The 24,639-nt window shown below is 43.1% G+C and overlaps 1 protein-coding gene across 6 annotated transcripts; it reads right to left on the bottom strand.

Moving 5' to 3' along the window:
- Positions 1 to 3,996: 3,996 nt before the first annotated feature.
- Positions 3,997 to 24,447, bottom strand: ATG4C (autophagy related 4C cysteine peptidase). Of its 6 annotated transcripts, XM_085511681.1 has the most exons (13): positions 24,339 to 24,447; positions 23,935 to 24,037; positions 22,595 to 22,725; positions 22,018 to 22,101; positions 21,135 to 21,368; positions 18,103 to 18,433; positions 16,453 to 16,523; positions 15,522 to 15,658; positions 12,702 to 12,780; positions 11,964 to 12,040; positions 7,892 to 8,011; positions 5,756 to 5,884; positions 3,997 to 5,205 (listed from the first exon to the last, which is right to left on the bottom strand). In XM_085511681.1, exons 3-13 carry the CDS (start codon positions 22,668 to 22,670, stop codon positions 5,035 to 5,037), a joined length of 1,509 nt encoding a protein of 502 aa, XP_085367807.1. In that variant the 5' UTR covers positions 22,671 to 22,725; positions 23,935 to 24,037; positions 24,339 to 24,447; the 3' UTR covers positions 3,997 to 5,034. The 6 variants fall into 6 exon arrangements, with proteins under 6 accessions (XP_085367807.1, XP_085367808.1, XP_085367805.1 ...); XM_085511682.1 differs by lacking the exon at positions 5,756 to 5,884; XM_085511679.1 differs by lacking the exon at positions 23,935 to 24,037.
- Between the last annotated feature and the right edge of the window lie 192 nt (positions 24,448 to 24,639).

Raw genomic sequence — 24,639 nt, 5'->3', positions numbered from 1 at the left:
GCCCAGGGTTTGGCCTCGGTCAGGTTGGGGTTGTGGTTCCTAGAGTCTGTCACCTGCTGAATCTCTTCTCTGTGAACCTCTGAAAAAAAATGCAGTTTTCTCTTTGACCTCCCCATCCTAACGCCTTTGTGCCAAGGCCTTTGGTTTTGATTATTGTGGGATTATAAAGTTCTGATTTCCATTTGTTTCTGTGTAAGGCTCTCCATGGCTCGAAGCAGGTCGGTGCCTTTCAGTACCGTTGTTTGTAAATGGGGATGATCACATCACTGACTGTAGAATTTTAACTTTGCTACTGTAGTGCTGTGCTGCTCTGATCTCAAAGGAAGGATATAGAAGGATTGACCTGAGACTTCAAGCCCAGCCCTGTGGCACACAATCAGCAGAGTCCCCACTGACCTCAGTAAAGAGGGAATTTGCAGGGGATCCTGGAAAGAGGTGAGTCTCAGAATATATTCCTTTATGGAATATATATATTATGGTCTATAGAGGCTGTGATGTGGAATCCACCCCCATAACACGTACTTAACAGCAGATTGTGAAAGAAACTTAAAAACCTGCACAACTCACTTATGTTCTGTGATTAAAGTGCAAGGGCCAAATTCTGGTCAGTTTATGGCACAGCAATTGAGGAGAATGGATCGCCTGCATTTCCCCACCAACAGCATGAAGTGTTCCACTAAATTTAGGCTTGTTTGTAGAGGAATGTTAATCCAGAAGAGACAACACTTCCTATTTCCTCTTCCCATAAGTAAATACCTCTGTGTTTTTAGTTCCTGCGACATCAATTTCAGTGCATTTTAGTTCTCTTTAATAGGAATCAACACTTAGGCTTCAGAAAAACAATTCTCTTATGCTTAATTATGGCATTCACTGAGACAGGGTGGCAATAGCCTGTCCCACCTCTCTCATACAGGCCTAAATCTGAGCCCCTTCCTCTACAGTAAAGCTGTGGGTATCATCACTGCGTGGGGCTGCAATTACCATCCCTGCTGCCTCTTCTCCACCTGAGCCCAGAGTCCCCATCCCGGGCATCACACACATGTGTTCCCACTGCCCTGGGTGACCTCATCCTCTGACCCACAAACCGCTGAGTGAGAATAAATACCCAAAACGTTGGCTTTTAATAATGTTCCCTTGGGATACAGGGATTCACTGGCAGGATCAGAGTGTGAGCAAGGAGTAGATGGGAAATAATTATGTGTGAGTGCTGAGGGAGAGCACTCAAAGCCTTTGGCTTTGACATGTGCCTGCACACCCACTAGAGCTAGGCAAAAATGACAAACATTTATTTGTGCATCTTCTTGCACAAATAAAGCCCTGCTGATTTACTTTGATGGCATTTACAGCCACATTTATTCATAAACATTAGAGTGAGCAAGTTTTTATTTGCAGGAGCATTCATAGAAAACAGAAGCGTTGTGAATTCTGGTGTGAATAAATACCAGGGAGCTCTCACATGAGAAGGGCTTCTACAGTCATTAAGTACAGCTCCTTTTACTATGCACACCGTGGAATCAAACAATTACAGCTGCCCGTGAACTGCTTACAAACAGGGAAGGGAACTGTTTAGAAAGCTCAGTTAGCCTCAATTAGGCAGCAGAAATCGTCTCCTGAAGATAAGCAGCCATGTGGTCCAGCGATGATTGCTCAGGGCTCCATCCCACCTCGCTGCAATGTCTCTTTGCATCTTGGCAGCCGATGAAAATGTTTCAGGAGCAGAAAGCAGGGTGGGCTGTTCGTGTTCATTTGTGGGATTATTGACCTTTCATAACTCGTGGTTGCCTTTCATTCCATCATTTGGTTTAAGAGATTGTCAATAACTCTGGGAATAAATCAGGTCTCCAGAGTGAGTCTGTTTTCTTACTGTAATTAATGGCAAATAGAAGATCCCTTCCTGCATCCTCAAACATGGGCTTCTTGGTGGCACTGTCACTGTCTGACGCACTCATCTGCTTTCCACCTCCAGCATTTCTTGGGAAGGGGAAGATGGAGCCCTGGCTGCTCACATGGCATCCTAGGGTTGTATCAAGATAGTATTAGATACTCTAAGCACACAAAGAAACCTCTGAGGAGAAAGGAAATGGCAGAAAAGGAAAAAGGTAATTGGGTGGGTCCAGAGCAGCTCCTTTGGAAAGGCCAACAATTTCTGTGGTCTGAGCAGTCTGGTGCCACCAGGCCGGGGTTTGTGGAGTCCTCTAAGGAAAAAGGCCACTGCTGGGTGTGCGTAACTAATGCTCCTTGGGTTTGTGTTTGAAGGCAGCAGCAGCAACAGTGATGGCACAAATTAATTGCGGAGTTTTCGGGAGGTAATGCAGACGAGGTAAAGAGAATTACTATGCAATTAACATAGTTTCCAATTAAAGTCCCCTGTAGTTACTGAAAAACATTAATTTCTGGTAACTTGGTAATTTAACTTGTGTCACCACTGTATGTGGATGTCCAGCACCAGGGCAACGAGTGGGCTTCTCAGTGCTGGAGCTTTGCATGAGAAACAGGAAAAACACTCTGAAAATAGCTGTCAGTTTTTAATAGCTGCTTGTAGAGAGCTCCTCACAAAACACCATTGTGGAGAAGGGCTTGGTAACAGATTGGAGAGCCAAAGTGAACAACGGCCCTTAGTCTGAAAGGACTATTTGAATAAACTCTGCGTGTTTCAACCACTACGTTTCTTTATGAACACATTGCAAGAGGGCTGAGACGAATGGAACTATTTCTCCCCTTTAAGTTTGCTGTCGGGATGGTAGGCTGACATTTGTCCTTCTAACAATTATACTGCAGCTCTTATTGCTGTAGGACTGTTCCCATTACAAAATCATCAACCCAAGGGCTTGGAGCGGCTGCTCCTCCCTGCTTGGTGCGAGGTCAGAGCCGGCCCAGTGGGCAGCTGCACGCAGCCAGGGCAGCTCAGCAGGGCAGATCTGTGCCTTAGCTCCCTGCTGGCTCCTGGTGTAGGCCTGCAGGAACCGGAGATGTACCTGCATTAAAAACAGCAATGCCACAATCAGGAGTAAGTCCACTGCACGGCTCTGTGTTCTCTTAGTTTCACGCAGCTCCCAACTTCATTACTATTGCAGGCTCCTGATCATTAAAGTCTCTGAAGCTTATTACGTTTTATTATTATGACTACAACAACAGAAGTTGTAAATGGAAAAGCCATTATTGATTCATCTAACCCACTGCAGGCAGGATCGCTCTTTGCTGTGTGTCTCGGCCTTTGGGCCAGGCTGGTTGGTAGCAGTGCAACATCAGCCTTCCCACACTTGTTAAAAAGCAAAAGCACAGTGTGATTTTGTGTCTAATTCCTGTGTGCTGTCACCCAAAGGATCCAGGGGACAGTCGTGCACTCTTTGCTGAAGCTCCATGAATCTGAGCCTCACTAATCAGGACTCTCCTATTTCCCAGTTCCCGGTGACATACCCAATTCTCCTCATTTTGACATCTAAATTCCATAAGTACGTTGTTTACTCCCTCTTCTGGGCTATTAATGAAAAATATTAAGTAAGAGCCAAGCCAAACATCCTCACATATATGCAGCATGTAAAAAATATGACGCCAATTATTGGCGCGATTTAACCGTGCAGAGGTTACTAATTTAGACAAACGATGTGTGCCTTTGCTTTCTGATTCTGAAAACGACGAAACCACAAAGAATCTCATTTTGGCTTCTTGGGATATTAACTCAATTAGCACCTGAAGATGCAGACTGCAGCCCCGACACGTGCACGCAGCCGGGCTGGCTCTGCCTGAAGCCCAACTATTTGTCATTTCTTTCTCATAAAAGAGAAAAAGGTGCTTTAATGAATACATGCACCGCTTATTTGGAGAGACAACATTTGTGCCTTCTGTGCCTGAATGGCACTTAGCATGGGTTAACATTTGGTTTACAACGCAACGATAAAATTTGTCTTTATTGCAAATAAACACAGTGTTCACACCTTGCAGCATGTTTTTAGACGCAGGGTTCTATTCACTGATATGAATAAGGCGCACGCACTCCACGGTTCACACCTTCTTTATTTTCTAAGCAGCGTTAATACATGCTTTAAATATCGCATTTACTGTGTTAAAACACGAACCCGTTTATGTACACTTGTTTGCAGGTTGAGAACACACACCATCAAGTCGTCGTTTGTACAGTAATAACATATAAAAAATAATCACACCCTGGAATTTAAACGCCCACTCCCCCGTTTGCTTTGATCTTGAAGCTGCACCAGAAGGAAAGGAGCCTCAGCACCGCAATGGTCGGATCGGGAAACAAACACCACTCTTGTAGTAATTGTCCTCAGCCGCTTTGATTGGTTGCAGTTAATTTAATAGTATAACCTTTAAAAATTGTGGGGCAAGGTAATACTTTATCTTCACTCCTCATATTAAGGTTCCAAAGCAAGCTTAATGAGAAACCATTATAAAATCATACTGCTAAATAGTATCTTAACTCAAAATTCAGCCTATATAATTATATCAGTATTGCAACCGACAATTACTACTGCTGTATCAAACTCACATCTGAGCAGCGCGGTGTAAGAAAGGGAACTCACAATTACTGCATTAGCTGTTATTTGGGCCTAATGGTGAACCAGGTCAGAGCTCTGCCCTCACCACATGTAATAACATGGTCCCGAAACCCACGGCTGCCTTCCTGTGATACCAAAGCAAAGCACTGAGCTCTGCTCAGGATCTGTCCCAGCCTGAACAACTCGAGGGCTGCAGGTCCAGGAGCAGCTGTGCTTTTCAGGAGGTTCCACCGGGACCCAGGGACACGCAGCAGAGCTGGCTGTAAGCTGTGCCACCTCCCTGCACCAGCACAACACAACCTCAACCTCATCCAGCAAGTGGCGAATCAAAACAATTAGTACAGACAGTTAGAAATGACATTCGGGAGACTATTCACATATAAAACACGATCATCTTTATGAAAATAGACCCATTTCAGCACAGCTCGCCTTTCTGGAGGAAGAGGAGGACGCAGTTTAATTTTTAAAAGGTGAGTGTTCTCCTGAACAGCTGCCAATAACCTGGTGGGAATCGTCCTCACAGCAGGACAAACTCCTCCGTACTGAACCTCTTTAATCTTTTCTTTTCATCCTCAGAGAAAAGGTATTTTTCTTCATGGAGTGGACTGGAAGCAAAGTCGTAGTCCCGGGAATGACCCTTCACAAAAGTAAACAAGGGGTATTTCTCCTTGGATGAAGATTTCAGCATCTGCAATGCAAAACACGCACCAGATAAGATGTTACACCAGAAACAAAGGAGTGCGGTAAGTAGTTATATTAATTGAATTATGGCTGAGAAATGGAAAACCTAACTTTTATTATTTTGATTATCGCATTAAAACAAAGCATTGCACATGCTAAACATCCCCTCCTCCTTTCAAACAAGCATTTCCTTCTATTTCTTCTTCCTGTGATAGTGAAAAAGCCGCTCTGATTCCTTCATCTTTACTGTCGTTCAAAACTTTCCACTTAATTCTGGTTTATTATAATGGCCATTGGGTATTTTAAGGTGAACACTGGGGAAAGGGCAAGGAGGTACAGCATACGCTGAGTAACGAGCAAAAGCAAAGGAAGAGTAACAGATGAGTATTTTCAGAAGAAAGGAAAAATGCTGGTCAGGAAACAAAGCGTTGGTAAGTCTTGTGAGACCAGACAGCCAGATACGAGCCCTGCCAGCTCCAAGGACTGAGTGCAAGCTGGGGCAATGCAGGACTCTGAAGTAGCAGCTCCCAACTGCACATCTGCAACAGAACACATACCAAGTACTGCAGGCATCTCACAAAGACCGAGCACCGCTGCAGATGGTCCCTCCAGATCAGGGCAGAAATACACCTGCACTTACACTGCACTGTCCATGTGAGGTGGTGGACTATTACACAGAGCACAGACTGGACAGACAAGAAAATGCCTTGGTTATTACAACTATTATCAAGCTCCACCTCATGCAGTGAGCACGGATAATAATAATGCAAAACCACAGCTAAACTCAGTTATTTGGGCTTTATTTATTTTATAAAAGTAAGCTGTGCCAAAGTGTGTGTTTTACGACTTTGAAAAGGCACCAGAACATTTTGCAAAGTTCACATTTCTAAGAGCACTTCACAGCCAGCAGTTGCGGAGATCTGCAGTTGGGGTTGGTTTATAATATGGAAGAACTCAGAATGCAGCTACAGGGCATTATTATTGACATTATTATTACAGCTGAATCTGCCTTTGGTGAAGACAGCGACCAAACTCCAGAAACATGGCTGCTGTGTTCTGCAGGGATGGCTCACGTGGTACAAAATAAGCATGTGTGGGACCCAGGGCTACAACTGCAGCAATGCTTCTCTAACAAGGGATGGCGGTGGATAGGTCTGTTTTACTTCCAAGTTCTCCAGATGCCGCTGTGATGTGATTTCTGCGGTGCTGTGATAAACATTGATATTTTTACTACTTTGGTGTTCAAGTCCGGATGCATTTTCTTGTCCCTAAATCTATCAGCTATTTAATTCCAAACTAAACGACAGCAGCTTAGTAACTGGCAAGTACAGAATCAAAGGGCAGCCTGAATGGATTTTTACCACTTGCTCAGTTTGGGCCCCTGATTTCAGTGCTTTAATTTCTCTGTCCCTGAGTACATGGCTCATGAGGTTTATCCTCAAGCAATAAAAGCAAAACCTTTCCTCCCACCTCTTATTAGCCACAAAAGCAGCAAGAATCTGAGTTTGTTAACATAGGCTGCACACAGCAAACTGAGTGCACCGTGCCAATAATCTGGGAGTCAGTTACAAGAAGAAACACAGGAGAGCAGGAAAAAACAAAGGATGTGAAGGACTGAAAGATCACAGAATGTTTTTTGGGTGGTATTTGTACCCAACCTTACCTCTATTATCAAACTGCTGTGTCTGAAATACACTGATACAAAATAATGTCATTAACATTAGTTAATAACCAAAGTACGGGGAGAACAGCTTATGTAGACTTATGTGAGCCGTGGCCATTTTCACAGCATATGTAAACAAAAGTACTTCATCCCAAACTCAAAAGGGAGGAGGAGGAAGAAAAGGAGAACTTCCAGTGCATGTGATTTTGTAGCGAAATGTTTTACCTCTCTGTATAAGGATCCAAAGAAACCACTTCAATGTTAATCAAAATCTACCGAATATTAAGCTTAAAATGCTGTTTTAAACTACAGTGCTAATGCCGCCTAACAAGGCAATCAGGATGCTGCACGAGCGGTCATTCTTTGTGTGGATGTGGTAACTGCTATGGTTAGAATATTAATATCAGGAACATTTTTGCTGCTCTGGGATCCTTTTTTCAAATCACAAAGCACAGTTATTTGCGACCACCATTAAAACAACGGATTAGTCAAGCATTCATATGCTGGAATAATCAAGGAAAAAAAAAGGTCGGTTACCTTTGGACCTAAGTAAGCCTCCACCTGTGCTTCCCAAGTGGAAGGAGCCATCAGACACATTTACTGGGCGACACCTGACTTCAAAACATTGTCACTGAATTACAAAGGCGCCGCTTTACATTTCAATGCGATAAGAAGCAGCGCTTCGGCTACCAAGAAATAATACACAATTTGGACTGGATCAAATACTTCCATTTCAAAACCGATTCCTCCCGAGGGATGTTTGTGCCTTTCACAAGGCACTGCTGGGCGCGGGGCAGCTCCGCAATATTCTCATTTCAATAGTGCCACCTCGCGGAGCCGCCCGGCCGCACCAGCTGCCCATTATCCCCGGCTTTACCTACGGGTAACAACAGACAGAATGAAAAACAATCTGAGCTCTCCTGACTGCGAAAGCAGCAGTAAATGAATGATTCCTGCTTGGTCCAGCCGAGCTGGTTCTCTGCCTTCCCACACACAGCACACACAGTTCGGCTGCAGCTCGGACACCCACCTTCGTTATTTCCTCCGAAGCCTTCTCAAAGTCCTGCACGGTTCTACAGTAAAATCCTATCGTACAGCTCGGATCCATCTTTTTGAATGACATCTTTTTGGGAGAAGGACAGTGGAATGACTGCAATGGGAAGGATTACAGACCGTCAGATAGAGCTAAGGCTCAGGATACTACAGACCAAAGCATTCACTTTTTCTTCCTTAATCATAAGCTTTAACATACAATCCACCAGATCGTGTGTGTTAAAACCCAGCAAATCCTTAAAGTTATTTCTTCCCCCCTCAATGTACCAGTAATTCGGCCCCTCTCCACACACTTCACGCATGCAAAGCCCCTTGCAGTGACGCTGCATTGACCCAAGTTGCTCGCAGCACTTTGCCATCTATGGCAGCTCAAGCAGTGCTTTATGAACGTTCCCAAGGCAGAGGAGGTGAATGTTTTCCTGCAAATTGAATCAGTAACAGCTTGTGCACTATCTCACAATTACTGCTTTACTACCACCGCCCATTGCCCCTTCCCTCCCCCAGCCTCTATAAAAGCCACATAATGGCATCATCCAACCTCTTCTATTTTCCTTTGGTAAATGAAATGGGTAAAGAGAAACCAAAAACCACACAAGTAGGGGGAAAAAAAAACAACACCAAAACAAACGCCAAAGAAAAGCACGTTCTGCTTTATAAATACATATTTTTTCTCAATGCAAAATCTCTTTCCGTGACAGATGATGTGGCAGCGCTGGGAGCTGATACTATCAGCAGCCGTGGCAGAGAAGATAAAACAAACAAGCCCAAAGCACCTTTGCCACTCTTCTTTCTTTCACAGTATCTACAAGGACAGACACACACTCCCTTTACCCTGCCGGTGCTGTGTGCTCTCTGGTTACAGGAGCCGTGGTTTTGCTAAGCTGAAGCTGGCTGTGGATCCATGCCGGCTGTGGAGCAGCATCCCCGGCTCCTCTGCCGGCACCGCGGGCACAGCCATGTAGCGCTCGGCATCGCAGCGAAATAACGTGAACGCGGACGCTGCAACACGGCGAGCAGCCGGCTCTAATGCTGATCTGTCACCAGCTTCTCACGGGGATCGGGATCCCCCTGTGAATATTCTGTGCTGCCCCTTTTCACGTTGCAATACGAGCTGCTGGGCAGCGCGGGGCTGACGCTGCGACGCCGGAGCTCTGCTAGCAGCACCAGCACGGCTCCTCTGCACGGAAACACAACTGCTCCAATGCAATTCGACTGCAGCAACAGCAGCCCGACAGATAACACCAAGCAGCCCTTACACCTAAAAACCCATTTCATAGTTGTAATATATATCTATTTTTTTTTGCTAGGCAAAGTCAATCTACGGAGGACAGCAGCACCGGTTACCTGCTGTGAGAGCATCTGACAGTGCCACAGCGTTACACAGGGCCGGGTGCTGCTGTTTAGTTGTGATTACAAACCTCAGAGGTGTTTCTATTCAACCTCTGCTAAAAAAAGCCAACAGCAATCTAAGCAAAGATTACAATTAATATTTATCCAGGACTCCTTTTTTTTTCCCCGCCCCCCCCAATATCAGATTTTATAAGCAGAACTGGAAGGCTGAATATTCCATCCTGAGTCACCAAGTCCATCAATGCTTTACGTATTTATTCCGCCTTACATCTCCCATTCCACCACCACTGACTGCGGTTGTGCTGTGCTGTTCAGGGCCGTATTCTTAATGCTACACAAATCACCACACAACAAAGAGAAGTGGGTAGGCATTTTTTTTCCACTCCTCCAAACAAATGGGTTCGGGAAGCCAATACAGACTGGATTGATTTCCAACTTATTCTGGACAATTTGTCAATTTTGAAAATACTCCCCACAGATAAATCTAACAAGCAACTATCCACGCTAAGAAAGCAATTTCTGTTTACTTTTGACATTTCTGGACAAAGATATAATACTATTAAATGCACTAAGCATTAAATTGCAATATATTTTCCGTCTGCAGAAAGGCATTACAGCGCGATCAAGCCAAGCTGGCAGCCTGCGTGCCTTCCAAATGCACTTTAAAACCTTATTCTTATTTGGGAGTTCAGATTAATGCCAGCCTGCAGCATAACGTGCAGAATTAGTCACGGCAACGGCAGACAAAAAGAGCTGTATTTTTTGTAGCTTGGCCACCGAGCTGCGGTGCGACCTTAAGGAAGTCCCTTCAGCTCCACATTCCTGTGCTCTCCCCACCTTTTGTCTGCCTCACCCAATTAAACTGTAAAATCTTCAGAGAAGGCGCTGTATTTTACGGCAGTTATTAGCATTAAGGGGCAAAGATCTTGGTTATAATCGCTGGCTGCTGCCACAAAGCAGCAGCAAAATAGGTGGAGAGGCAGGACTCAGCAACTCTCCTTTCAAATATCTCAGCAGGGAAAAGCCAAAGATATCGTAGGCAGAAACTTCCATTATTCTTAGAGAGATTTTCTGATACATTTGGCCAAAACTAAAATAGCAGCTCCGCTCCCTTCCTGCATTCAGAACCTTCCTAGAGGCCTTACAGTTCCACGTGGTGAGTGGTGACAGTTACAGCATCTCGCTAAGCACCGATAATGAAAAATATGCTTGCTTGAAGTCAGCCCAAGGATTTAACATTAGCCCTGTGTAAGACCTTTGATACACGTAATCTCTTTCCCTAAATCCTTTTTCATGGTGTTTTGATTAAGGTATTGTGATCAACTCCTGCATATTACCTCCTTGGAACCGGTATGTTAACAGGTATTTCTTTTCATGATAGTAATTGAACACTGACACTCACCCCATTGTTCAGTTGAAGTTAACTCTTAGCTGCTATACAAACCAGAAGCCGTGAATATACATAACTTCATTACACACCATTTGACTTGCATTCTCAGCGTAACACACCAATTTAAGACACCTATCCTGGTATTGAGCTGTGAGTTCAAGAGCCGCTTAAGACACACTTCCACTTTTTACAGGACCTTACTGCAAACCTTCAAGAATCCAATGTGAAGTGACGGCATTTCGGGGGCTGGCAGGAATTCATATGTACCCTTTTTCCCTACTTAAATGCACTTTGTTTTTGTTTAAAGCTGCATTTCCACTTTAGGAGCACTTCAGTGCAGATCACAGCGGTGTGAGGAATTAGCACTGATAACCAACTCTGTTCCAGAAACCCGGATGCTGCTCTATGCAGTGTGTGCACCCAGCGTGCATGTCCAACTTGATAAGAGCTGCTTTGAGGAGCCTGGGAGTTCATGAGGAAGTTGGACAGACCAGGATCAAGGAGAGGTTGTACAGATGGCACTGACTGCTTTCACTGTGAGTACTGTGGCTATTGAACTTCTGCAGCTGATAATGTTTTCCCATGGCGCTTGTAAATGGAGTCCTTTAATAACCTCCTTGAAGCTCTATCTATTTTCAATGCAAGTTATTTGGAAAGAAGTTAAAGAAAAGGGAAAACAGTACTATCAAATAAAGAGCGTGCTTTGTAACACCTAGGCACAGACACACTGCACCTTGATGCACCAAGAAAATCATGGCCTAAAAGGGGCTGGGAGGGAAAGAAAGAACAACCCCAGTACCAACACCTTCAACAGCTTGATTAAAAATAACAGCTCATTAAGAAGACACTCTGGTTCCAAACTGACTATGGGCACCTACTACTGAGAACTCCGGCCGTTCTCTCAATGATGTGCATTGCAGCTTGAATTTAAAACACGATAAAATTATGAAAACACAACCGAAAATGAACGAGCCCAATTTATATCCAAGTTAATTGGGTTTAAGATTTCCAAATACCGTTCCTTTTCTCTGATGGAAAAATACATAAGTAAAGCAGCCATCGAGTTTTGAGGTTTTCCAATCATTACTAATAAAAAGATGTAAGTTAACGATGCAAAAATTAAACCCTCATATGGCATTTTTAACCTCTGGTCATTTTTGTTGATTACAGGCCTATAAAGAAGGGCAGAACTTTGACAAATAACTGATAACTGTAAAACCATAAAGATGCAGCAAGCCAGAACATCTCTAAATAATTAGTGTTTGATTCATATGGGAAGAAAACAGTGCCAGGTCTATATCCATAGTACCTCAAGAGGGAAATCCTTTATGCTGACATCTACAAAAGATTGGCAGTAATGAGGATCCATGTAAATCAAACTGTCATCTACAAGGACAAAACAGAAGACAAGTAATTCAAAAAACACCTTATTATTACACTGCTTACAATCCAATTTCTATGCAGAACAGCTGAAAAAAACACCAGCAAGTAACTGCTTGCCAGGCTGATATTCATTGACTGAAGCATAGGTTTTTGCAGGACAGATTAACTTTTGCATAATCAAACATGCTTGTATAAGCAGAATTTTTATAAAGTGATGAGACTGTCATTTAATTTTTGGTGATAAAATTACTTTTACAAACATACAATTATATTCTGGAGTTTGCATATGAAAAATGTATTGCGCTGCTTCATCCTGACAGGAAGAATATATTGCTTGTCATCTGAGCATCAACTACCACCACTTAAAGGAGCCAAAAGTAAATACGTAAATAAGAACTGCCAGATGGGAAAGCAAAGGCTCCTGAAGTTTGGTGAAACAGATAAATTATGCCTTGTTTATGCAACAAGGGAAATTAAATGTACATTTTACAGAATCCAATTACTATATGAGGTAAAAGACAAATGAATGGACTACGGTAGATATGATGAATTAATAAGGCACTCATTTTGCTATTTTAATCATGCTATTTCCCACCGGCCCTATATTAACTTCCTAACTCTTAAAGAAAAATATTGAAGAGACAGAACATATTAAAATACTAACCTTGAAATCCAGCAAAGTAATACGACTGCTTGGGTTTGCCACCAATGATACCAACACAGTACTCAAGGCTCAAAATACCCTACAAGCAGAACATTTAATAATTAGGACAGCGCTAAACAGAAAAAGGATCAAACAGAATCCAAATCTTTTCCTTTACTGCTTTTAGGCACATCACTTCTTTTCCTCTTCTTTACCCACAAGCTGCCCCCACTGGAGGCAGAACTGAAACCTCCCAGGCACTTGCCATTAGGAATTACTAACACCTGGCAGCTCCCAGTCCAATGTGGTTTATTAAGATAAGTACCTATAAAGGAAAATAAGTCAGCATGGAGGTCGTTTCTGCTTCTCTCCAATATATTTCCACTTTCCTCACTTACACAAGGTTCTGTTTCTTTGTGGGGCTCATTAGGATATTGTGTGCATCCTGCCTTGGCTGAACACAGCTCTCCATCCGCTCCCCATCAGCTCCAGTAGGAGCCGCGTTCTGCCAACACTGCACGCTCAGGAAATGGAGCCCAACTGTTCTAATACAGTCGAAGCCCAAGACCAGTAAATACTCTGAGAAGTGAGTGGCCTTTAAACATCAGTAAATCATGATGGTTTTCTGGTGGCACTGCACAAACCTTGGGTTCACCACTTGGACGCTGGCCCAAAGTGGGACAGCAATCCAGAAGACAATCATCTGAGCTAAAAGGAAATCTCCATTAGCTGGCAATCATACCCATATCCTCTCCTCTAGCACATCACCCATTAAAATTATAACCATTACATTATCAATGTCCAAGCAGGGAGAATTTCCCTTAACAAAGTGATTGATATTTCCTGTTCTATTAAGGCCAAGGCTTCTTGTTGAGATAAATTCTTCCTTACTCCGACAATGATAAAGTAATGGAACATGACAAAAATTGTTGTGTGCCTGACTTGAGACACTAACAAAGTCAGCTTCAATGTGGTTTATCCAGGCTAAGAGAAAACACTCATTTAAAATATAAGCCAGAGGGCTATTTAAGAAACTGCTCCTGATACCTTAATGTTACAGTAGGTTTAGGCAGAGGGGAGGCAAAGGCTGCAACAGCCAACGAGGACACATCCTCTGCCAGTGAAACAGGAGGAGAGCAAAGCTATTTAGAGTAATGAATAACTGTTTAATCTATGGACATTTTCTTGTGAAACTGAATTATAAAATATTTATCAATTTTCATCCATAAATATAAAATCCTTTGTAAAAATTACCTCTTGTACTACATTCTAAAATCTGCATTTTTAACTGTAATCCAGACCCCAAGAAATTCAGTCACTGTTCAGCGAGCAGTCAAGACACAGACTGGGGTGACTGATATGTGCAATTGAAAGCCCTCTTATCACCGTCCCCATTATCAGCAACTGCGAAAGGCAGCGCCGCTCCTGGTAAGTGAGCAGCAGAACTCTCCTCTTTAAGGCTGGTGCTGCTAAGAAAACCTCAATGTGCCTGTGCTTGGAAAGTCAGTGCCAAGCAAACATATTTCATTCTGGCAAAAAAGCGCTTTTGATAGCTAAACTGAGACAGCCTCTGCAGGGTAGGACTGGCTACAGACACCCATCAATCATACAAGCCAACATAAAAGAACTGGAGACACTTTCCTTTAGCTGAAGAAACCTTAAGGAAGTCGCAAAAGCAACTGTTTGTTAGCTGACAAAGGAAAACCGTGTGCATTTCCCTGGACATGACTGATCCAAAGGCTCTTTTGCAGTTAATGCTGGAAGTTAAGTAGGGCTGTTGTACATCATCACTTGTACAGCTTAAATGTGTCAGAACTAAGCACAAATGAACTGAAACTTTTCCCAAACCACTTGGAAAGAAAAGGAATTGGGAAAGAAAGGCTATTTAGTAAAAACCATCACTGAAATGAAAGGCTGCACCTCTTTGCCTCTGTGCCACATTGTCCTGTTGTAGGAATGTGGGTCAGAACACACGGATGATGCAGCAGCAAAGACCTCTCAGATTTTGTAAATAAACTGAGAGCGTGCAACTTAAATTCCTCTTCTAATACTTAGAAGGCAGTACTTCCTACAGACAGCTACATCATGCAGAAAGATAAAGCAGAAGGGCAAAGAGAAGAATCTCTTCACTAAAGATGAGTGTGCTTGAGCTCAGTGGGGACCATCCATTGCATTACCATCCATCTTCAAGTGTTAACACTGTAAGTGGAGCCTCCACTAAAAAAACAGGCTGGCAGAGACTTTCTTCTCCTCCCTGCTTTCTCCTTTAGTTTTCCTTCTCTTCCAGTTCATTTTAATTTGTGGTATCTGACTTCTACGTCTGTATCACTGTGCTTAGAAGCATTCATCCCACTGGGCAGACAGTGAAGCAGTAGTTGAAGTAATGTCTAAAGTTGTCAAAAAATTCTGTCCCCTCTCTTAAGGTGGAGAAAGTGAAAAAGGAAAGGACAGGAAACAACCTTAAGGCATTTGGCAATTAAGGAGATAAGAAACAGGATAAGGTATTTGCTATATTTATATTTTAAAATGCTGGCTGATACTTATTATAGCACAACTTTGGCAGCATATGTAACTAAATTACCATTTATAATTTGAGCCACTGCGTTAATGTCCTTTCAGATGGCTGCTGCAGGAGCAGAGCAGTTTTCACTGCTTCACAAGGGACATCATGTGCTCTGCAATTACGTCTCATCTTGTAATAGGGAAATTTAAAATCTGTAAAGTCAAACTTTACAACCTTCAACTGTAAAATCACCACCACACATTTAATAGGTAGAAGATTGCCATCGTGAAGTCTCCTAGTGCTCCGATTTGAAAAATGATTGAACTCTCATTTCATACCTTTACAAACTCTAAGTAGTCCATGTTTGTTCTTTCTCCACCGAGTCTCACCGGAACCAATATAATTACAGCTTTTGTGTCTGCTTCTCCAGAATCCATAAAAGAACACTGTCTGTCAATAACATCTGAGCTGTAGACTGAAAGGAGACACAAAAATGTTGGTGTGTAAGACACAGCTTTCCGAACAACTGCATTCATTAATGTAACACTGCACCATGTTCAGGTTTTTTTGGTCATCATTTTCTGCTCCTGAACATGCAGAGCCATGAGCTCCCCTGCCCGCTGTTGGTGATTCCAAGTGCTGCAGCACAAGGAAGGTTACCACGGGCTGTACCACTGACTGGCTCTCTATCCTCCTCGCATCTCTGAACCCAAAGCTAAAAGATCTCATCCTGTTCTAAGAGGCTGGTTCAGCATTTTTTTTCCACTAGGAAAACGGATAAAAAAGAAACCCTTGATGCAAAAGAAAAGAGAACGCAAATAGCAAATAGCAAAGCTACTCTAATTGAAATGAAATATTTTTATCTTGCTTGCTTGGTTTAGGAGAGTAGATGTCAGTAAGATATGGAAACTGTTACTGGCCTACTATTCAAATGACACTGAAGCAGAATACAAAAAAGATTAACTAAGATAAGTGCTCAGGCTCCACAAATATAAGGGTGTTGGAGGCAGACAGACTGTGCCTGGGTTCTGAATTTCACTGTCTTAGTAAGAAACCAAACAAGCAACGTTTGAGGCTTTCAAGTTGTGATGTCTGAATCTCAAGAGAGCAAACATCTGCCCGTATCAAGAACTTCTTTGTCTACATAATCTCAGTTGTACGCATCTATGGTTGTTTTTTTTTTTCCTTTAGGGCTTCATTGTTGAGAGCTTATGAAAGGCACAAAGAGCATCTACAATGTTAGCAGGGATCTACAGTCACAGCATTTACCTGTACAGTCCTGAGCAACATAGACTGTCACTCCCTGCAGCTCAGGGTCTCTCGCTTCTTCAACAGCTTTTCTAAGTACAAACACAAAACTATCAGCTCAGGTGAGAAAAAAAATAACATTAAATAAACACAGACCGTTTGATTTTTAGAAACGCGTTGGGGGTTTTCAAAAGCCACGGGTGCTTTTTTCTTTTTATTCTTAAATTCAAGATCCTTCTGTTTCTGGTCAGTACGGATGCCCCTCCCCTCATGAAATAAAGGCCAGCTCATAGAAAGCTATAGGGTTTTGCTAAAACTTTCTAAAAGACCATTGCAGCATTAGGCTGCTCTTGGAGGGATGAGAGTAATGCAGCTAAAAACTAAACAGCAAATATATGTCAGTGGTCTGAAGCATGTTTATTTGTCAAGGACAACATTTGTAAAGGAATTAAACTCTTCAAAACACAAGATTAGCCCTTGGCTTCCAATACATGCTTGCATTAAATGGTCACCGTCCCTTTATTCCACAATTTATTCTGAAGAATTGTTTAATACGGTCGTTCCCAAGTAATGGGAGCGCTGCACATTGTAAGCACTGCTGGGGGAGCAGCGAGATCTGGGAAAGGAATCCTGGGCAGTGTTTCAGATCACACTGAGTTTATGTTAAATGGATGCTGGAACAGATGGTTTTTTTTCCCCATGTATAAGGAAAGAGGTCGCTGCAGTTTAAAGCAAGCAAAAAGAATTCTGACAGTTTCTATTGCCAAGAAAAAAAATTTGAGAAAACACATAAATAACAGGAACCTTTCACAGCACTGTATGTATGTGCATGAATGCACACACACAGCAGAGCAGTTCTGGGTAGGTTTCACCTGAGATGAGTCTGCTTCTACACTAAAGAGCAAAACTGTTCCATCGACATATAGAGAAACATACAGACTTGGACATCTGCTGGAATGGCTTATAAGGGATTTGGTTTATCGATGAACAGATATCTAATAACATAAATTATTAAAAAACAATCTGTGATATTCAAAGAAATGGTACGGAAAGGCACCGTAGCATGGAGAAATTTGACTTTCCACTTTTCTTTTAAGCCACACTGAATGTCACAGACCCTTTACTTTTACTGTGATATAATTATAATATTAATAGTCCCATACATTTACAGTTTCACAAGAATTTGATATGTGCAAAGAAATGCTGAAAACATCAATTTCAGCTCTGACATTTCATTACACTATCAGTACATTACAGCCCCCAGGTTACAGTATAAAAAAAAAATCTATAATGTTATGCATGTTCCAAGGTTGAAAGAGTGGTTAGTTTTTAGAACATTTCAGTCAATGAAGCTCTGCTTAAAATGAAGCTCTACTTAAAAGCAGGTTTGGGAGAGACCTCAGGACTGCTGCCCAATGGACAGGAAAACAGGAATGCTGGTTTGTTGTGAAATAAGACCAAACAGCGGCGCTGACTTTACCTCCTGCACCTGCTGCTATTTCCACTCCTGCCTCTGAATAAAGCTCCAATTGCTGCTAATGTGGGCATTTTATAAAGCCAATAATGATCAGCGAGATGTTCAATTAAGCTGAAGTAATCTCATGATGCTCGGAAATGCTTCTCCCATAATGTGTTCAGCACTGTAACAACAAAGAATAACCATACTTTTACCTTAAAATGTGTGCGACAACAGCAGGCCCGTACCAATCTCCAGCGATTTTCCCAGACTTCTTTCCATATTCTATCAGCTGATGTAAGCCAAAAGCTGCCAGCGGGGAGTCGCCAAACCAAGAAATTATTTTTCTGTGATAAACTTCATTTCTCATTTCACTGTCGCCACAGTTCCTCCTCAGTGTTCTCTCCTGATGGCTTGACAGGATCCTGGGCTCTCTTTCTGCTGTAAGCGATGCTTCCAACGATGCTGTCAGCTTTTTAACTGTGTGGGCTGTCCAGGATTCAGAATCTGAATTTTCAATGTCCAAAGCATCTGGCCAGACCCAGGCTGCAGGGGGAATTTAAGATGCACGTTAGGCTTATTGCTAACGTCCTGGCACAACCAGCAAAGCACCCTCCTTTCTCCCCACAGGTTCTCCAGGCCAACAATGATGCAATGACATACAACATACAACAAGATGCACACGACAGTGCTGAAATGTAATCAACGAACTGAAATACAACAAGATTTGCTTTTATCCACTGTACTTCTTTAGTTAATAAATTTGTCAATCCTTAGTTTTACTTAGATTGCATTCAAATGTCCAGCACAGTATCTGCAGTGTCCATTTCTAGTAAGAGGTTTCTCTAACAATGCATCCTCCCTGTCTCGTTCCTATTAATAACATAATGGTGGTTCAGCACATCTAGAGAGCAGCAATGTTTCCCTTGTCAGATGACTGAAGTCTCTCCCACAAGTCTGAACAACTATTTGTAACACAGAGGATGTGAGGAAATCTCTACAACGGGGCAGGCTGCTGTGCCAGGAGGGAACAAACCCTACAGGTGAGGCTGTCCAGAGAGGTTGCCCTGTCCATCCCTGGAGGTGATCAAGGCCAGGCCGGATGGGGCCCTGGGCAGCCTGGGCTGGTATTAAATGTGGAGGCTGATGGCCCTGCCTGTGGTGGGGGTGGCTGGAGATTCATGATCCTTGAGGTCCCTTCCAACCCAGAGCATTCTGTGATCCTATGATTCATTCCGTGAGGTGCTTTTGCCCAACAAGACACATTTCAGCAAGCTGCCATTACAGCAGCAAGAGGAATCTCTTCAAGTTCAGAGAGCAAGAACTGCAGCCCTCCCTGTAATTCTTGCTGATGTATCCACGTAAAAGTCTAAGAAACAAAGAGGAAGCACACAGACAATTGTGTTTTAATTCCAAAGTCTAACTTAGGGCTCCATACAGTCACAAATACTGTAAGACCATACACAGCCTTTTAGACCACTTCCCCTTTCCTAAACATTCGGATTGCCCCAGAAATACTGGCACTCTGGAATCACCGCATCACTTTCCAAATGGGGACTCTTTGGGGACAGTGCAAGGAATTCTTTGTAACCATTGACTTGGAAGGCGTAAACCTGGGGCTTTTTTATCTCAAGCTACTTCAGAGTGAGCTGTCACACACTCACAGTCACAGGTTGCCCCAGTCAGGTTCTGGTTTGCAGTTTTAAAAACGCATGTACAGAAATAAGTTACATTTAAGGGATTTGTTTTTCTCAGTACAACATTTTCAAATATTTTCACATTTGCAATCAGTTGAAAGGAATAACGTCAATGTATGCTTTATGACTTAAAGTACCTTCAGCAAAAGGAGCACTCAGTAAGCCAAGCTGACAGTTTGGTGATGACATTGCCAAGAAAGACAACTTTGTGATGCAGCTGGCTTGGGGCCGTGCTCACAGTAAGTACATAGCATGATCAAAACAGGCTTTCAGAGCTATCTGCTACTAAAATATTCCTGAGGACTACTGGATAGCCTTGTCAGCAATAAGTTGTGCTCTAACTAATGTGCCTGGATGACTTCAGGCTCTTCTCTTGGATCATTTTGACAACAAACAGTGGTGAGAGGGGATAGGAATGGTTCTTTGAAAGGAGCAGTCTGGTAGATTATGAAAGGGATGGAGGAGAAGAGGATGAAAAGACAAAGTGGGTAACCAGGAGATCCAGAAATAGCTCTGGGCAGGACAAGGCTCAGCTTAGAAGAATGGGGCTGGCATGGATGCTTAGCCTTTGGAAGCAGAAGTGTTCCACATCTCCTAGAGCTACATCTTTCAAACAGCTGTGATTGAAAGAGTATTCTGAGATAGACGAGGAGGGGGGAAAAAAAAAGAGAAGTACATGGGGAAAGGGAGGAAATGAGCTAGTGAAAATTTCAACACAAAGAATGATGTATGGAAGTTAGATTAAAATCCTTCTATTAACTCAATATATTAATACTAGAAGAAATTGAATAATGTACAACTTAAAAACTGATAAAAGAACATCACTTTTGCTATAGCCCACAGCTATGGGCTGTGGAACTCATTTCCACATCTTCAGTTCAAGAAACAAGGAAGATTCAAGAGAATTGGGCATTTACGTGGCTAATAGGGATGGGATCAGGCATGGGATCACAATTTTCACTTGTACTTCACTTCTAGTTTCCAGTGTCTTTCTTTGACAAAGCCTGTGTATGGAACTGCTGAGTCATGGCCTGAACCACTGACTGAGCATCTGTGGAAAGGACCTGGTCAGCACTGGGAGCACAGGCGAAGGCAATTCAGCTGTGATTGGAAGGGGTGGAACCTCCATCTCTCTTAGACCCCATTTAAGGGCTGACTGCGAGTGAGGAAGGTTCTCTGGTTGGAGATCCCTTCTTAGTGAAGCTTCTTCCTGCAAACCTAGACTCCTCTGATACAGGTGAGTGATCTTCTTCCTTTTCCTTATAGCACCTTTCTATTGTGCCATTATTGTGCCTTTGTTGTAATACCTTTCCCATTGTATTGATCTGTTCATATTGCTACACCCTGCTACTCTCCTTTGCCGAAATGGAAGAGCAGATCGGCTAGAGTGATGCTCTGCTACAACATAGCAATTCTAGTATCAAGGAAAAGAAGTCCAGAACCAAAACTAACTGGAAGTTCAAATTCTGACTATATGGAGACTTCTATGCTCCCACCAAAATACCTGTGCTTAATCGCACCAAATACAGATCTCCTTGCTTGTAACTTACCTCTACCAAGGAAATGAAGCATAAGGCCTTGAGCCAGCAACATCTGACCAGTTCTGAGCGTGCAGCCCCAGCCACAGTCTGTTGTTAGTGCAGACCCCCTGATCTGAGGAAACTCCTCTCGGTAAGTCAGCCATATCCTAGAAATGAAATCTTTACGAAACTCCTCAACGTTTCCTGAAATCTCTGTGTTGATTTTATCAAAGTTGGATCCCTCTGTTGAGAGTTCACCAGATTCTGTAAGGCAAAGCACAATTTAAGGTATAAGTTGGTATAGAACTTCTATTACTGTAGTGAAAATACAGTGTATAACTCTGTAATAAGAAAGATGGGGCAAAATTGTAACATTTTTTTAAACAAATTGTGACAAGTAACAATTGCTTCAAATACAGGGAGGAAATACATCAGGAATGTGGCAGCTGAAAAAAGAGTAAGAACCAGCAAGTGTCCAAGACATTGCTCACCTGCAAGGAAACAACTGCTTGATTCACTTAAACATAAATAGTCTAATAGAGACATTCGGGGAAAAGAAAATACTTTGGAAACTGTATCCTGGAAAATGATAACAAGGGTTTTGGTGTTACTCTTCATGTCAGAATTGTAGCTATTTACACTTTCTTTTTAGAAAATCTCAGTTTGAGAGGTAAATTAAATGTAATTTAGAGAGCTACTATTTACAGAAAGAACCAGACTTCACAGCAGAATGCAGATAAAGCAGGTTAGGATGGTGTGGTAGGCATTAGTGGTGGCGTTCAACTTATCTAACTACAAATTTTCAAAGCTTTTCTCATCCACATTTTGATTTCAGTAATCCTTTGGGAGATTAAAAACATGCACAGAGTCCTTGCCAAGTCGGACTGGGATGTGTTATGTGATGTCTACATACCATCAGATTTGAAGTGGTAACATTTTCCCAGCAGAAAGACTGGAGAGTTTCTACTGAAGTAAGTTTTTGTTTTCAATACCCAACCTGAAAGAAATGCAGAACAAATAGAAATTTGGGAGTGAATGATTCCAAAAAGACATTTCTAGTAGAGTTTGGTTAAGCCAAAGATAAACCCTGGAAGAGGAGTACAGAGTAAATGCACTGAAATTGGATTTCATTTCCACAAATAACTAAAATGGGTAATTCTACGAAACACAAACAAACATTCTGTCTTAACAGTTATGGTATCCATGTATGAACACCTGAATTTTAATGCTATTGAGCAGAAATTGTTGGCATACAGAGGTGTCAAGCTGAACTCAAGTTGCTTTGTCTTGACTGGAAATACATTACTGTGTGGTTTGGTTTGGTGAGGTTTCCATCCCCTACAATAATATCCAATAGCTCTGTATATGACCACTGAAAATGGGAGACTATTAATTCTCCTGCAGATGCTTCATCACAAAATTACACTGCTTGGGGAAATATTCCTTCTATACAATGGAGATGGGATTTCACCATATCCCATTTCACTTACTGTATTTCATGTTGTTCCATGCTGACATAAACTTTGATTTTATCTTTTCCACTTCATCTGTCCCTGTGGCCTCCATATTCAAATCCTGGAGAACAAGCCATCGCTGTCTTGCAAGACATTAAATTGTGCTGCTGTAAAAACAAACATATAAACGTCTCCATGGCACAGGGGACACAGGGCATAGTATCACTGTCTGCACGTGACCAGAAACAGTAATAAAGTTGCTGAGAAGCAATCACGTGTTCCATGAATAAATAATAACAACATTTAATTCCGAACATACACTAATAAAATTACCATGCAGAGCTAAATAAAATCTAATGGTCTCCAACCACTCTCTATTGCACAACAATCTGATCTAGGGTGTACAAACTGTACTAGTGTGTGTGCACTCGTTCCAGTTTGCAGTGTGATGAAGAGCTGGATTTTACTGAACAGAGTAGATGCTTTTCTTCTGAAGAGAATACAGTGAGAGTCTTCTATTAGAGATTCAGGGCACCAACAAGCACACCTTGCCATGAGAAGCTGCATTAGCTTTAGATCTAATCAGGGCTTCCTAAGCCACAGTGTATGTATGCTGGAGGAACTGACAGACACAGAACATGTTCTGCTGTGTATGTACATGGCAGAAAACAGTTACCAACAGTGTGTGCAATGACATAATTCTGAATGGAATTAACTTGTCAGAAGACGAGCAGGGTACTGCCATCACATCCAGGTTCCTTCTAAATACCACCTGCGGTGCAAAAAGGCTCTTCTTATCAGATCGTGTTTTCTTGCAGCAGTTTAACTATTATGAAAGTGAGAGAGGTGAAATGGTGGTGAAAGGCACCGCTGTGCAGATCATTTCTGTAGGGAAAGTGCTTAGAAACTGTGTAAAAGGGTGTGTATATTTAATGACTCTGAACTGCTGTTGAACATTTATTGATGCTATGTGTACACTCCTCCATTTCAACAGAGAATATTGAGCTGTATCTACCTTTCCCTGTGCTGCTCTCCATTGAACTGGGATCAGAAGCAGATGAAGACACAGGCATTAGTACTTCTTTCCACTGTGAGCACGTTGTCAGTAAGTGAAACTCAACTGCTGGTGGCATAATACCTACGGTGAAGCTGTTGGGGAGTCAGAGCCTGAAGGTACCCACATGAATGCAGTGTTCTGAACTGCAGGTAGGGCATGGAACACAACAACCTATTGCACAGCCCTTCACTAACGTGTTATTCTATTACTTTATAAGAAATTCATCAACATTTGCTGATGTTTTATACTGGGGATGGTTTATACCGGGGCTGTCTCACATAGCAGTTCCATGGGCCACAGCTGATGGCAGTGATGGTACCTCGGGGTGACTCCGGTCCCGTTGTGCTGCAGCTCCCCGCTGTGTGCTGGGCTGTGCAGCACAGCGGCTGTTGTTGGGGTTTTTCTGTCCCTCCTGCCAGCAGCTGCAATGGAGGGTGAGCGGTGTCTACATGGCACTACATCGTTTATGAAGCAAAGAACTACGGCCGCCATCGCTTTTTTTTTTCCAGTCTGCACAGAAACGGGATTCGTGCAAGGACAGCGAGTGCGCTTCATGCGGCGCTGGGCGCAGTGCAGGCCGCCCGGCCGCCCGGCTCCTTCCCAGCCTTGAGCCGTTCCAGCCGGGCCGAGTCCCAGCGCCGGCCCCGCGCAGCCCCCGCCGCCCCCGGGCCCCGCCTGAGGGAACGCGCAGCCGCCGCCATGACGCTTCGTTTGGCCCCTCACCTCCTGTCCCTGCCGTCTCCCTTCTCCCCGCTCTGGTCCCTCACGGAGCGATGGACGCTTCCCAGCTCACACAGCCGCACCGCCGCGGCCCTTCCCGGCCGCCGTATCTGGGGGCGGAGCGGCAGCTCGGCCCCGTGCTCAGCCCCGGCTGCCGGGCGGGACGTGAGCTCCGAGGAGCGGCCTGTGTGTGCTCAGCCCAACAAGGATGTGGGTCAACAGCAGCAAAATGGCCCCAAAATCGTCCCGGTATCTGACGGCTGGTGGGATTGAAATCCCCAGCTGGAACTTCAGTGCGTGACAA

The sequence above is a fragment of the Coturnix japonica genome, chromosome 11 (assembly GCF_054131305.1).
Source record: "Coturnix japonica strain WE chromosome 11, WE-NBRP24, whole genome shotgun sequence".
In the NCBI taxonomy this organism is placed as follows: Eukaryota; Metazoa; Chordata; class Aves; order Galliformes; family Phasianidae; genus Coturnix; species Coturnix japonica.
This window is presented reverse-complemented; position numbering and strand designations above follow the sequence as displayed.